The sequence below is a fragment of the Ipomoea nil genome, unplaced genomic scaffold, assembly GCF_001879475.1.
Source record: "Ipomoea nil cultivar Tokyo-kokei standard unplaced genomic scaffold, Asagao_1.1 scaffold3104, whole genome shotgun sequence".
Classification (NCBI taxonomy): Eukaryota; Viridiplantae; Streptophyta; class Magnoliopsida; order Solanales; family Convolvulaceae; genus Ipomoea; species Ipomoea nil.
This window is the reverse complement of record NW_017619532.1, coordinates 1,553,670-1,567,961: the sequence shown is the minus strand read 5'-3', so window position 1 is coordinate 1,567,961 and position 14,292 is coordinate 1,553,670. Positions and strand designations below refer to the sequence as shown.

The following is a 14,292-nucleotide window of genomic DNA, read 5'->3' as shown; positions in this document are numbered from 1 at the left end:
AAGTTGCCTACTTACAGGGAAGGTGAGTTGGAATTTTAAATAATTTTTAATAATAAACTTTAAAATACAAATTAAATTTTAATTAAATTAAACTTTAAAAAATAATAATAATAAACATTGGGGTGGCCGCCAACCACCCCTTCTCCAAGAGGATGTCGTGAGACGAAGAACCTGTCTCAAGCCACCCCCTTCCCCCTTCTTTTGTCTACGCGCGGGGACGAAGACATGCCCTTTGTCTCCAGTCGGAGGCGAAGACATGCTCTTCGTCTCCGGTTGGAGGCAAAGACAGATCACTTCGTCTCCAACCAGAGACGAAGAGATCTCTTCGTCTCTGGTTGGAGACGAAGGAGGAGGCGGCCACCCCGAAGATGTTTTTTTTTTTTTTTTTTTTTTTTTTTTTTTTTTTTGTAATTTTTGTAATTTTTTTAATATTATTTTTATTTTTATTTTATAGTTTATTATTAAAAGTTATTTAAAATGTCAACTCACCTTCCACGTAAGCAGGTAACCTATTGAAATTGATGGTAACCTGCTATCAGCTGAAATTGCACACATTTAGAGTGTTCAATGGTTCAATTGTACTTTTTTTTTTTCATTAAGTGGCCTAATTGCATTTTCAAATTACGTTCAGTGGCCAATTTGGACTTTATTCCAATAAATTTTATACTTGCTTAATGCTATCCTGCAATATTCTTTCACTTTTACAATTATCAAATTTGTAATTCTTCTCTAATTTTTCTATATCCATCCAATACTTTCTTACTCTTAAAAATGATCTACTTTTATATTATATTACAAATATAATAATAAAATAACAAAAAAAATAGTCAAAAGATTGTCTTTGATGGCAACCTTTTGTTGGCAGAAAACTTGCTAAAATTTATAAAAAAAAAATAAAAAAATAACAAGCTTTCAAGCGACATTGGATAAAAAGGAAAAAGAGGGGAAAAAAGTAGGTCAGACACAAAAAGAAAAGAAAAAAAAAAAACAGGTATGCACGCGTCCGGCTGGGCGCTGTATCTGTATACTTGTACATGCACAAAACGCTCCCGTTGTGCCTCTCTTCTTCACTTTCTCTCTTGCGAGACCCACAAAAACCAACATATTGCAGGAAGCCCCCACATTTTCTCTCTCCACATAAGTTATATTTTCCTAAAAAATTGAGCACAAATCACTATTAGTTCTAATCTTGATAGAATTTATCATTTTTATAATTTCTTCTTTAGCCAAATGCGAGCGATTACCTTTTGATTTACCAGGAGCAGAAGAAAAATTAGTAGCGGGGTATCAAATCGAATATTCAGGCATCAAATTTGGTTTATTTTACGTTGCTTCATATATGAATCTACTAATTTCTTCATTATTTGTAACAATTCTTTACTTAGGGGGTTAGAATCTTTCTATTCCATACATATTTGTTCCTGAGCTTTTTGACATAACTAAAAGGGGTAAAGTCTTTGGAACAATAGTAAGTATTGTTATTACATTAGCTAAAACCTTTTCGTTCTTGTTCATTTCTATTGCAACAAGATGGACTTTACCAAGGCTCAGAATGGACCAACTATTAAATCTTGGATGGAAATTTCTTTTACCTATTTCTCTAAGTAATCTATTATTAACAACTTTGTCTCAACTTCTTTCATTGTAAAAGACTACAATATTCAAAATTTACGGCTTGCCTTAAACAAGAGAAAGAAACAAGCATAATTTTTTTTTTTTTATAGATATTCACGATATATTCCCTACGGTAACTGAACTCACGAATTATGGTCAACAAACAAGAGCTCATCTTTCTGGAATGAGGACAACCTAAGTTGCCTCGAAAAGAGGGAGTGAATAGATGAAATTTTTGTACCAAAAAGTCTCATAAAATATAATTATTATATTAAAAGGTCATGAATTTAATTCTGACAAACACCTTCTCAATCAAATACATAAACTAGAATAATGATTGCAAATTTCTCTTGTTATTAAAAAATGGAAAATGATATATGCATTTCTGTAGAGTATAACTCTCGCAACGTGTATAAATTTTATTGGGTAAATAAAAGTGAATTAATAAAAACGGTGATCCACTTTGTTATTTAAATCAATCAAATGATGACACCTCAATAGAAAGTAAAAAAATAGAGTAGAAAGTGAGAATATATGTATTATACTCTTAACAATTGTATACTTTTCCAACCAAATTTCTAACTAGAAATTGTCAAATAAAATTAGTTGGGAAGCTATAGGTAAGCTAAAAGATACTGTATAGTCCGTACATTTTTTTTTTTTTTTTTTTTTTTTTTTTTTTTCAGCAGGTTTTTGATGAAAAAGGCGTAGTAAATACCGCCATTCTCCACATGGCAAGCTAGAGAATTTCCTGTGCTATTTCTAGCGGACACGCAGATATCAATGGCTAATGGTATCAGGCTGTTCAGACAGATAGCAACAAGCGACGACGAGGGTGAAGCAGCGCCGCCGCTGTCGCGGCAGAATTCTCAGAAACCAAAGAAAATGCTGCTCGGGGAGGATTACGAAGAAGAAGAAGAGCTGCAGAATCGGGAGGGAGAGGAGAGTGGTGGAGAGAAGCGGAAGGTGAACAAGAGGAAAGCGGTGGAGGATGTAGAGGAGAGAGAGATGGGGGAGGAAGAATGCGAAGATAATAGTAAGAGGAATAGGAAGAAGAAGAAAGCGGTGGAAGAGGTGGAGCCGGAAGCGGAACCCTCGGCCGGGGAGGAGGAGCAAGATGAGCCGCAGGAGGACGCCAAACCCGTTGGAGATGTCCTTAGGGTTAGTGGCAAAGGCCGAGGACGGAGGAAACACTACGACGCCTTCGAGTATGATGGATTTCGTTATGATCTAGTGAGTGATTTTGTGTTATTTTATTCATATCTCTGCTTGCTTAATTTGTTTGAGCTGAAAAGAATTTCCTGTTATTGGATTAGGGTTGCGTTGCTAACTGAAATCATCTTCATTATTTAGGGCTATTGTTTTGTGTGGTGTGGCATTGCCAAAAATTGAGTCTTTAGATTTTTTTCTGCTTGTTTGCTGGGTTTTGTAATGAACTGGACTAGTAAAATGGAAAGCAATAGAGTATTCATAGAAAGACATTCAAAAGGGACAGCAGTTTATTGCTGAAGAAGGGAAATTGAGCTTACAGAGCAAGTATAATTTTTAACCTGTAATGAAAAATTCTGTCTCAGTTTTATGACTTAGAAGAAAATTTTGAATATCAGTAACCATTGTTGATTTGGCTGCTTCTGTTATTGCAACTTCAATTAAATGTGATGACACCCACCCTTTCTTCCTTTTATCCAAATATCTCAGCCTCTTGCACCATCACTACCATCAAATACTTTAACCTTAAATTTAAAACTTGCCAGGTATCAGTACCACCACCCCCTTTAGCCTTCAGCCTTTACCCTGCTGCAGTTCATAACAGGTTTGTTCTTTGAGATGGGCTAGATTGATTGCTTTAGTGAGAAATTCCTTTTGAAGGACTAGGGAGATCAAATTGCTCACTGAGTGACGATTTCAATTAATAAGTTGAAAAACTCAGAGTAGAATGTTTTGGATACCATGGCTAGGAATAACCCTAATCCTTCATCCTGTTGGCTAAGTTTACAAATTCTCAAGTAAGGAAAGTATCTCGAGTTTAGTTGTATTACATTTGCTATATATTTGTAGTTTAGGTTGTCATTACCTTCACTATTTATACTTTTAAGATTTAAATTGTTAACTTGTTGTTTACTTGGGATAACTCATGGCTTTCCATAATAGCTACAAAATTTGAAGGGAACATGTACCTAGATTGCTATAGCCATTCATAGTTCCAAGAAACATTTTAATGGCAAACAAATGCATTATACATTGATATTAATCATTGTTTCTAGCAGCTGTTCATTCTCTATTTAAAAATGTTACCGTTACTAATTGGTAACAATGTAACATGATAAAGAGTGTGTGGCATCTGAATTGCTCTGCACATGCTACATTTATTCTTATTTGGAGTCTAAGGGGGCGTTTGGTTCAAACATTGGAGTTGGAATCGTAATTGGAATCAAATACTCGGCCATTGTAATGGGTTTAAGTGGAAGAAGTCTCTAGTAAATAGGAATTGGAATAAAAATAAATAAATAAATAAATAAGTAATTAAAATAAAAATAAATAAATATATAAAAATATATATAATACATATATTAAAGTTCCATATTAAGTGCGTGGACAATAACCTTTTTTATTTTCTTATTTTTTTCCTCATTTTTGATTCCATATTCAAAATTGGAGGAAAAGGGTATTGGGTTTTATGATTACTAAAGGATTTGAATCCAATAGTAGGATAGCAAAAGTAGGCAAACAAACATGGCAATGGGAATCAAATCCGATAGTAGGGTACAAAAGTCACCAACCAAACGCCAAATATATCGTCTTGAACTCTCTATGTAATACAATCATTGACTTGCTAGATTTAATATGTTAAATGTCTAACTGTAAGAAAGAATAATAAGGCTTATTATGGTACTGTTATAAACTGCAATTTCGAGTTGAACTAGAAGTGGACTGGTTGGTAGGCAAATTTAATTTTTTCTGATGGAAAGTACATTGTATGCGTTCTTTTTAGGGGTTGGTTCCTGGGTTATTTTCTTTTTATCTGTAAGACACTGCCAGTTAACCGGTTTTCACAAGTCTCCAATTTTCTTTTTGTATTATGTACTTGTGTTACCAGTAAGAATTACCCAAGAGATATGCATAGTGGATCTCGTGCACTGTGCTTCCTTTTTCTTATGTTACTATGGTGTTATTATTGTGTAGGAAGATCCAGTGCTCTTAGTTCCTGCGGAGCCAAATCAGAAACCTTATGTTGCTATTATTAAGGTATTTGTTGTCATTATGAACAGTTTTTAATTTAATTTATTTTTATTTTTGTTTCTCACTTCAAACTTTTATTGATGGTTATCAATAATGGAATTTCAACATGTGTTTCCAAATCTAGTGTAGACTGTCCAAATTTTCAGCATGTGGAAGTTGCTATGTTCTAGTTCAAATTTGCATTAAGTTTTGAGTCCTTTACTTCCCTATTCTTGTTACTTATGTTAGTGGCCATTATGTGTATTAAAGTTGAGTCAAAATAATTCCTTTTACTGCTATAAATAATTAAATACCTACCTAAAAGTAGAGTTCAGTGTACCCATAAGATTTCCTGATTTCAATTATGCCCTCCTCTCCTTTTCTTATGCAAGATCAAGCTGGTTTTAAATGCCTGGTTTCATATTTCCTTTTCCATTTCTCACATTCTATGAGTTCCTATTCCTTTGGATAGTGGTGTTCCTAAGAATGATTTGTTCCAGGAGTAGACGATGCTTCAAATATATTATCCAAACAATGAATAATGAATTTTGACTATCCTGGTTGTCTCCTCCAATCACCACTCTTATCAATGAGTTCTTATTTATTTTTGGGTGGGTTTTTGGGGGTGGGCATTTGCAGGATATTTCCCAGACCAGCAAAGGGGGCATGATGGTTACTGGACAGTGGTTTTATCGACCTGAGGAGGCAGAAAGTAGAACAGGTGCAAACTGGCCTTCACGTGATACGAGGGAATTGTTTTATAGCTTTCACCGTGATGAGGTTCCTGCAGAGTCTGTCATGCACAAGTGTGTTGTACATTTTATCCCCTTAAACAAACAGATTCCAAATCGCAAGCAACATCCTGGTTTTTTCGTCCAAAGAGTCTATGACACCGAGCAGATGAATCTTTTTAAGTTAACAGATAAGGATTATGAAGATAGCAAGCAGCATGAGATTGATCTCCTTGTTCAGAAAACATTTTCGCGACTTGGAGATCTTCCTGATATTGTGCTCGAGGATGCTGCAGCTGTACAGGAAGATCATTTGTTTAAGAGTAAACGTCTTTTGAGGAAAAAGAGCATCCCATCTTTGGATGTCTCTAGAAAGGATGATGCACCCAGTAGATATGGCCAATTTCTAAAGGCAGAAACACCAGGAAGCTGTGTAGACACTGCATCAGAGTATTTCAAAATACTTTCAGATTTCAATGCACTTACTGGTGAAAAACACCGTGACAAGTGGTTGGAAAAGCTGCTTCAAGCTATTCAGTTTATGAGTAACCCTGGGGGTAGTGGTAAGGATGATGCTAAAGAAAAAGGTGTTTCTGATGTCACTGATCTTACAAGTAAAACTAGTTCCTCAAACCTTGTAAATGAGTCTGAAGAAAACAAGTCAAATGTATGCATTCTGTTCTTCTGACTGTTTAGATTAGTTTCAAATGTATGCATAATGTTCTTCAGATTGGTTTGATTACTTTCTAGAATACCAGGGTATAGTAGGATTCCTTTTGAGATGTTTTGCGCTTTTATTCCACAGGGAGATGCAAATATTTGTTGGCGAGACACTGCTGTTCCTGCAGTAGTTGCTGTCGAGAAAGCTGCACATGAAGCACTTTCGTCTGATTTCCAGAAGTACAACCAAAAGATGCGGCAGTTATCTTTTAATTTTAAGGTTAGGTTTGGAGATGCTTTTCTTTAGCCATGTTTACGGATATGTATGATGTATCTATCTCAGGGATGACAGTAATGGATTGATTAGTATTTAATTGAAATATGCTGTTTTCTCTGAATGTGACCTTTTAGAATGACATTAGGGAGGAATACATATATGTCCATCCATGGTGTTTTATTTGTAAGAATCTTAGCTTTTATTTAACCTTCATTAAATTAAATGTAGATTTTCAAATTCTTTTTCTTTATTTTTTTTGCAGAACAACGTGCAATTAGCCCAACGGCTTTTAAATGGGGAGTTGGAAGCATATCAAATATTGAACATGTCGCCAAATGAGTTAAAAGTAAGGGTTGTTATTGGCATGAATGGCTTGACCCACCACGTAAATATGTAATTTTGGAGCTTAACAATGATATCTTCTTAAGCTAACCAACATGGTTGGCGTGGTGGTTCACTGGTTCAGCACCTTGTCCCTTAAGCATGAGGTTGGGGGTTCGATCCCCACCCATGTGAATGGAGCAAACCATTTGGCCAGTCCCCTACCACTTAGTGTGCTGACAGTAGGGACGGGGGATTAGTCTTCTGGCTATCGGCTGGAGGGATACCTTTGGGCAACCAAAAAAAAAAATGATATCTTCTTAAGCTGCTTACCTTCATGAAAATTGATCATATACAATTTCCTAGTCTTCATTAAAAATGTGGAAGTTTTTCTTTTTCTATTCCTCAGGAATTTCAGATTTGATATTAGCATATTGTTTATCATTGCTATATCCCTATAGCCAATACAACTAGAGTAGGATTACGGTTTAGTTGCGTTTGTGTTATCATTGCTATATATAATTGTTTATTCTTCAATTGAATTTCAGGAGGGATTGACAGCAGAAGAGATTGCACGCAGGAAGCCTGATGAGCAAGAGCTCATACAGGTTCTTTTTGTTTTTTGAATCACTGTTTCTCTTTTACTTAATCAATCTATTGAGCAGTGTTGCAAAAATCACGCCTAGGCGCTAGGCGGTTGGCCTCCTAGGCGCCCGCCTAGGCGGTCCCCAGGCGCCTAGTGATTTTTTCAACATTGCTATTGAGTTATTCAATTGCTTATTCTTTACTCGGTAATTAGTTATGGGGAGGAAAATGCATACCATCACTGTTAATAAGCCATATTTTATTTCTCTTCCGGAGCATATAATGGATGCCATCCTATGTAGCACCATGAAAATGCTGTGACCTTTTTTTTTTTTAATTTTTTTTTTAATTTTTTAAATAAACGTCTTATTTGATATGGCACAGATGACTGATGCTCGGTGCAACAGATGTACTGAGAAACAAGTGCGTCTCTTAGAAATCATTCAAACGGGACATGGGGACCGTTATCAGGTCTTTCTCTTATTTCATTGATGCCTTTGCTATAATTTGTATTGATATTGTGTGTAAATTGTAAAACTGTTTGATATTGTATCTTGCTAGTAGATAAAGTATTACTCCTCTAATCCTCTTCCATCCTCGAAACTTCTGCCAATTTGTTGTTCTGAACTATGCATCGGAGTATTTTTCTTGTGGGTTTTCTATAAATTTGGTGCAAAAAATAAAGATTCATATTTTGATTTCCTTTTATGAATTTAACCTAGTTAAAGTTCGATATGCCTTGAAGGCTTGAATGGCCTTGAAACGACGTTGCTTGTCATAGATAAGTTTTCTCCCTTTGGGGTACTGATTGTTATTTCTGTGCCAGCTGGAGTGTGGACCTTGTGGTAATACCTGGTACGCATCAAGAGACGAAGTTGCAACGCTCACTATACATGAGCAAACCGCCAGAAAAAATGTTGGCACTGAACCATTGGTCACTCCAACTTTCGAGGACAGAGAGAAGTTGGCTAATGCCCATACAGACGAGGAAGAAGGCAATGACGTTCTTAAGAAATCAACGGAGGCTGGGCTGGATAGTCAGAAACCACTCGACGAAGCTAGACCCGAAGATAACTCGGCTGCTAACAATGGCGAGTGACCATGCTACTAGTTTCTGGCCGGCCGGCTTCAATACACCAGGTTATTTGTGTATATATTTAGTTATACCAATACAGCAATACTTGTTGCTTGCTAGTGTACTCATCATAGTCTTTTATAAAGTTGACAATAATTCTAGGGTTTATTTAGTTTGTACGGGTCTGTCCCCCCTTTTACATAGACATTGGTGGTGTCTTTATAGAAGTTTAGCTCAGGCATTGTTGCACTTTCTCTCTACAGCATTATTGTCGGTCGTTCTTTTCTTTACTCAATTTGTTGGTTACTATTAGTGCACCAAGCAATATAGAGTCGTTAATTATGACCGTGTTATCGTGCATTCTCTTTTTGAATTGTTCCCTCTGCTTCTTTTGGTTTTCCTTTCTTGTTAATAATATTCATCCGTGGAAAACTTTATCGAGTCGGTGTTATATCCTGTGAATGAAGAGAATTATGTTGCAGGTTACAATATAGGCATATAGCTATCCTTGTGTATATCTTTTAAATCGTTTTATTATCCTGCTTTTGTGTAATAACCTGCAAATCACACAGGAGAGGTAAACCACACTAGGAAGATCCTATATGATGAGTTGGATTGAGAGGGTGTTAGCAAGAATTGAACTGCACTAGGAAGATCTTATGTGATACTTCACCTACTCGATCACCTTTTTCGGTGTTAGTTGTGCATTATATTGAAAGTTTGTTGAGGTGGAGTGCAGTACCCAGGTGATAACCAAGCAAATTTTGCTTAGGAGTTTGAAATTTTTACATCACTTCATAGTAAGATTAGAGATGCACTATTAGAAAACCACAAGGATACAAGGCATAATTATACAATGAAAAAGAGTATAGCTTATAGTTTCATTTGTAATATTTTTGTTGCATATGATTTATAGCAAAATAACCCAAGTTTTGTAGTTATGTTGTGTATATTAAGAAAATGATACGTGGATTTTCAAGGACTAAACTTTTGGCCTAGTGTCTTGATTTTATTAGAAAAAGATGTAAAGAAACGAATAAAAATGATAGCATATTTCTATTTGAATGAATCGAAGTGTGCAATGTAAGCCGGGAATAAAAAATGAAAAATGTAAATCTTGGCAATGCCATGGTGAAAATTGAGTCCCCTTGAGGGTGACAATGGCGTCCTTTGCAATTTGCCAAGGGGAGAATCGATTTCCTTTTAGATTTGTTTTATTCAAAATTATATCATTTTTTAATCAAATAAATTAATATCGACTGATTTGCATGTCTAGCACGCCTAGTCAACAAACGGGTGCCTAAAGAACGAATAAATCTCTTTTCCCTATTAACTTATGTTTCTCTAGTGTTAAGTTAAATATTTTGAGTTTGATAAGTATATCACGCTATAGCTTTAAGATTTTTTTGAATATTTGTATAAAATTATGAAATATATTTGAGACCATCTAATTTATAAACATATATGTTTAAACCCTTTGCTCGTAACTAAGAATTGAATTATATCACTAATAATTTTTTTTCCAATAAGATTCATGCCTTTAAATATATTAATACACAATATATCTTTATATTGCATATACATCAAATATAAATGGTAAAAATCATTTACAGTTTGATGAATTATTACTTAAGGGAAATTTGTTGTCAGTGAAATCAATTAAAAATTTTCCTGTCAGAGCCCGGGTTCAAACTGGGGACCTCTAGTGTGTGAGACTAGCGTGATAACCAACTACACCACCCAGACATCTTTGTTATGATATTTTGACTTTATATACTTAAACTATTATGGTATGAAATGTATGCATATATGAAATGAGCTAACAATAGGTTAACAAAATAAAGTCAAAACAACTTAACAAAGACGTCTGGGTGGTGTAGTTGGTTATCACGCTAGTCTCACACACTAGAGGTCCCCGGGCTCAGACATGAAAATTTTTAATTATTTTTACTGGACAATAAATTACCGAAAGTAATATCAACAGTATTTTCATTAGTAATTTCGCCATTTTGGTAATTAACTCCATAAATAAATTTAACAGCTGAAAACTTGAGGGGAAGGAGACATGGATTCATCAGAGAGGTCGGATACTACAGTCTCCGGTGCCGGTGACGATAATCAGCAATCCGAACGTCCGGGGAACTCTCACGTCGAAGGTGCCGCCGATGCCGACAATCGGAATGGGGAACTGCGAACGGCGTCGTTTGGTAAGAACGAGATGCTGAAAGCCCTCGAAGTCGTGGAGAGAGACTCTATGGCCATCGCCCAGAGCTTCACTAGCCTCTTCGCCTCCCTCCGTACGACCCTCTCTGAGGTCTCTCTCTCTCAAATTCACTAATTTTTTACTCATCTATTCACCTTTAAAGACTGAATTAGTGGAAAGGGTTAGGTAATTTGGATTAAGAATGTAACTTGACGGATAGAAGATGCATTTTTTGGATGATTTAACTTTCTACACATCATCTGGTGGGTGAAAGTGAATTTGATAGGAAAATTGGGTTATAATGTGAAGAAGATATGCTAGAAATCAAAAGATTCTAATTCTGAAGAGTTTCAGGTGTATTGTTTGGATAAGGAAAGAGGATTTGGCAGTGATTTTAAAAGGTTTTACTTAACTGCTTCTTTGAACTAAAAAAAAAAGGTTATTCACTTATTCCTTGCAAAATGACTTTGAAAGCTCTTGTATATAGACAATTAAAAGAGGAGCTCACCAAGGTTCAGAATAAAGGCCAATGCTATTTCGATTGTTACTCTGTTGTCAAAATGAAATCTTTCATTGAGATCATAGGTCGTTGTTAGGTCTTATCAATCACATGAATGACAAAGATAGTCTTCTTTGCCAAGTACCTTATGGTGATGGCATCACTGTTAACCTTCTAACACGGAAGGTCATAGGTTCATGTTGAGCAAATAGTTAGTGTTAGATTGTAGTCACCAAAAAAAAAAGAAAAGATAGTCTTCTTTCTGTCAGTCATCGTAGCCAGAAAAGCTTCCCTGCTGGCAGTCTCTCAGCCTCAACATCTCTTCCGGTTGGACTCACAATGTGTTGCTTTTTGGGATTATTTTTGAGGAAAGACTATGTTCAGTTCCAGAACTAGGCCGTATATTCATATTGGCTTTACGTGGTCGCTACTAGTTCTTACTCTGAGGGGTTTCACATTGTTCGATTCTTAACCTTATGATGATTATTTTGACTTCGAAGTTAAAATTTTAAAACTATTAGCTTTTCAAAAATATATGTGCTTGATTTCATTTTTGTGTGTGTTTGTAGGCTACTAGCAATTCAATTGAGCATATGAGCTGTTTCAATGATGCAGCTGGCCGCCTTCAAGAATGTGGTATTTATGAGCTGCACTTCATGGCTTTTATTTGATAGCAAGCCCATCTGTATATTCTTTGTTATATGTACATTATGATTTCATATGCTTAGTGGTTCTTCTTAGCTATATGATCAGTTTGTCTGCTAGTTTATGCCCGTTGTGTGTAAATATTGTTCCTTCTATGAGTAAAATGTGGAATGAAATCCAGCAATCTTCTAGCCTAGCCACAAGATTGAAAGATAGCATACTTGTCTTTTCCTCTTGAAACTAAATAATAGCTACCTTTACTAAATGCTGTTCTTTGTAATTGATACTTTTTGTGCTCTGGAAAATTTTCCATTCAATTTCATCATTACGATCCTTATATTTTTCTGGAAGCCTTTTCTGAATTGTTGAACATAATATATACACATTATAAATGTGTGCAATCTAACTATCAGTTTAAGTTTTAGTTAAGATGGAACACATTTTTCAATTTGGTATAAGAGTTGGGATCCAACTACTTAGCCCTTTAGTTGATAAATAACACATTGTTCAATTTGTATTATTTGATTCTACTGTCACACTACTCTGACTTATATCTAACTTGTGCAATTTTATGCCACAGCTCTTGATGCAGCAACCAAGGGGAATCGGTATATAAATTCTAGCCTCAGGTAGTAACTCTTCACCTTAACTAAAATTCTAAGGGCAAAAAAAAAAAAAAAACAAAAAAAGAACAACAACAAAACAAGAGAGAGAGGAAGGTAAACAAAAATGAGGCCTGTGAGGTTCGTCGGTACATGTGTTTATGCAGTTTAAGCATTATGTTAACTATAGATTATAATTATGTCTGGCTTACTTTTGGCGCTGATCCTATTGCAGATTGAATGAGGAAATGAAAGGAATTGAGAATCTTGCTGCACAACTGTATCCTTTTTTTCGCCATAGTTTATGTAATCCTTAATATGCTGTTGTGCATTTGTATGCATATGCATATGTCCATTGTTTATTGTTCTCATGGAATTGGTCTCACACCACTAACATATTTTAGCATTCATAAAAGCATTTAAGATGGCCCATTCTATTCTACTGCTCCGACGATTCTTCATGCCTGAATTCCAATCAACCGACAACATCAACAGCCGTCAGTTGTGTAATTTCTTTAAAACTTTTATCTTGTGCTGTTTTCCTTGATAGTTTGAAGTAAAATCCTTCGGAGGAACGTAGATGCACTAGACACAGCTGTGAACAGGCTCACACGTTTTCCATGATTCCATTTGTTTTTTATGATTTAGTGAAATTGTGAAATGTTTATACTTTATACTACTCCAGTTCTACATGGTTTTGTTCTGGTAGTTTGGGTGGAAGTAGTTAAAATCCTGGCTTGAGATGGACAGGTAGTGTACCACTTTGGACTATTCTTGTACTAATATCATATATTCTTGACAAATGATGGAGTACACTCTTAGAGACTAGTCATAAGCATGGTTGAAAAAATCACTAAGCACTCCTCGGGCGCTCGGGGGCGCCTTTGATTAATTTTTTATTTTTAAAAATTTGTTTAATTTTTTAAGACTGACTAATTATAAACTATTTAATACTTTAATAGTTAATACTAAAATATTAAATATTAACTTAAAAAATATCTAATGTTTGAACAATTTTGGGTTATTTCGGTCAAAATGATATCATTTTGAGTGAAATAACCTATTTAAAAAAGAAAGGAACAATAACTAATCGGCCGACTAGGCGACCTAATCGGTGCCTAGGAGGCCAGCTACCTAGACCACCGATTATGGTGATATGTTATGTGGCGGCCGGACAGCGCCTAGGTGTTGATTAATCGGTGTCTAGACGGGATTTTTGCAAAACACTGATCATATGTAATAAAAAATTATGGTCTATTTTTTTCTTGGATGAATCAAAATATGTTACGAGTTACGACAACAGAAAGTGAGTGAAAAAAATGAAATAAAAGGTGATAGTATTAGTATATATAGTACTCCCTCCGTCCCATTTTATATGTCATACTTATTATTCATTGGTCAAATCAACTTTTTATTCTTTGTTTATTTTCTTTAATATTTTTTATTTATTTTTAAATTTAATTTTTTGTGTTTAATAGTACTTTTAGTGTAGTTTTTAAATATATAAATTTTGTATACTAATACTAAACTTAATATTATGAAGAATTGGATTAAAAATAATTTTAGTTAAACCTCGTTAATTGAATCAAACACATAAAATGAGACGGATGGAGTATTATTCTATTTTTTTAGGGTTTTATCTTTTTTTTTTTTTTTAAAAAAAACTTATGATGATTGCAACGATTGAATTTGTAACTTCTTGCTACCATAGGTAGTCATGTGTATTCCTAATGAATTGCATCAAATGAAGAAACTTGCAAATAAGTGAAATAACCAAAGTTGAATTCACCAATTAAAGGCTCATTGATATCCAACATGACGTTTAAGTGTTCTAATGGAAAAATGGTATATGGTCCCTATC

At 35.0% G+C, this 14,292-nt stretch overlaps 2 protein-coding genes and 1 non-coding gene across 5 annotated transcripts; 2 read left to right on the top strand and 1 right to left on the bottom strand.

Moving 5' to 3' along the window:
• The first annotated feature begins 2,311 nt into the window (after nt 1–2,311).
• Nucleotides 2,312–9,360, top strand: LOC109166697. Of its 3 annotated transcripts, XM_019315589.1 has the most exons (9): nt 2,314–2,847; nt 4,798–4,860; nt 5,473–6,231; nt 6,370–6,504; nt 6,764–6,847; nt 7,371–7,430; nt 7,792–7,878; nt 8,234–8,547; nt 9,055–9,360. In XM_019315589.1, exons 1-8 carry the CDS (start codon nt 2,398–2,400, stop codon nt 8,504–8,506), a joined length of 1,911 nt encoding a protein of 636 aa, XP_019171134.1. In that variant the 5' UTR covers nt 2,314–2,397; the 3' UTR covers nt 8,507–8,547; nt 9,055–9,360. The 3 variants fall into 3 exon arrangements, with proteins under 3 accessions (XP_019171135.1, XP_019171134.1, XP_019171133.1); XM_019315588.1 differs by lacking the exon at nt 9,055–9,360 and having other exon boundaries at nt 8,234–8,832; XM_019315590.1 differs by lacking the exons at nt 7,792–7,878; nt 8,234–8,547; nt 9,055–9,360 and adding an exon at nt 7,580–7,742 and having other exon boundaries at nt 2,312–2,847; nt 7,371–7,476.
• A 794-nt stretch (nt 9,361–10,154) lies between these two features.
• TRNAV-CAC lies at nt 10,155–10,228 on the bottom strand. The gene has a single exon. It is a non-coding gene; the product is annotated as a tRNA-Val (tRNA).
• Nucleotides 10,229–10,515: 287 nt separating this feature from the next.
• LOC109166699 lies at nt 10,516–13,244 on the top strand. Its single transcript, XM_019315595.1, has 5 exons — nt 10,516–10,796; nt 11,754–11,820; nt 12,410–12,458; nt 12,667–12,711; nt 12,989–13,244. The coding sequence occupies exons 1-5, from the start codon at nt 10,548–10,550 to the stop codon at nt 13,053–13,055; spliced, it is 477 nt and encodes a 158-aa protein (XP_019171140.1). The 5' UTR covers nt 10,516–10,547; the 3' UTR covers nt 13,056–13,244.
• The last annotated feature ends 1,048 nt before the right edge of the window (nt 13,245–14,292 follow it).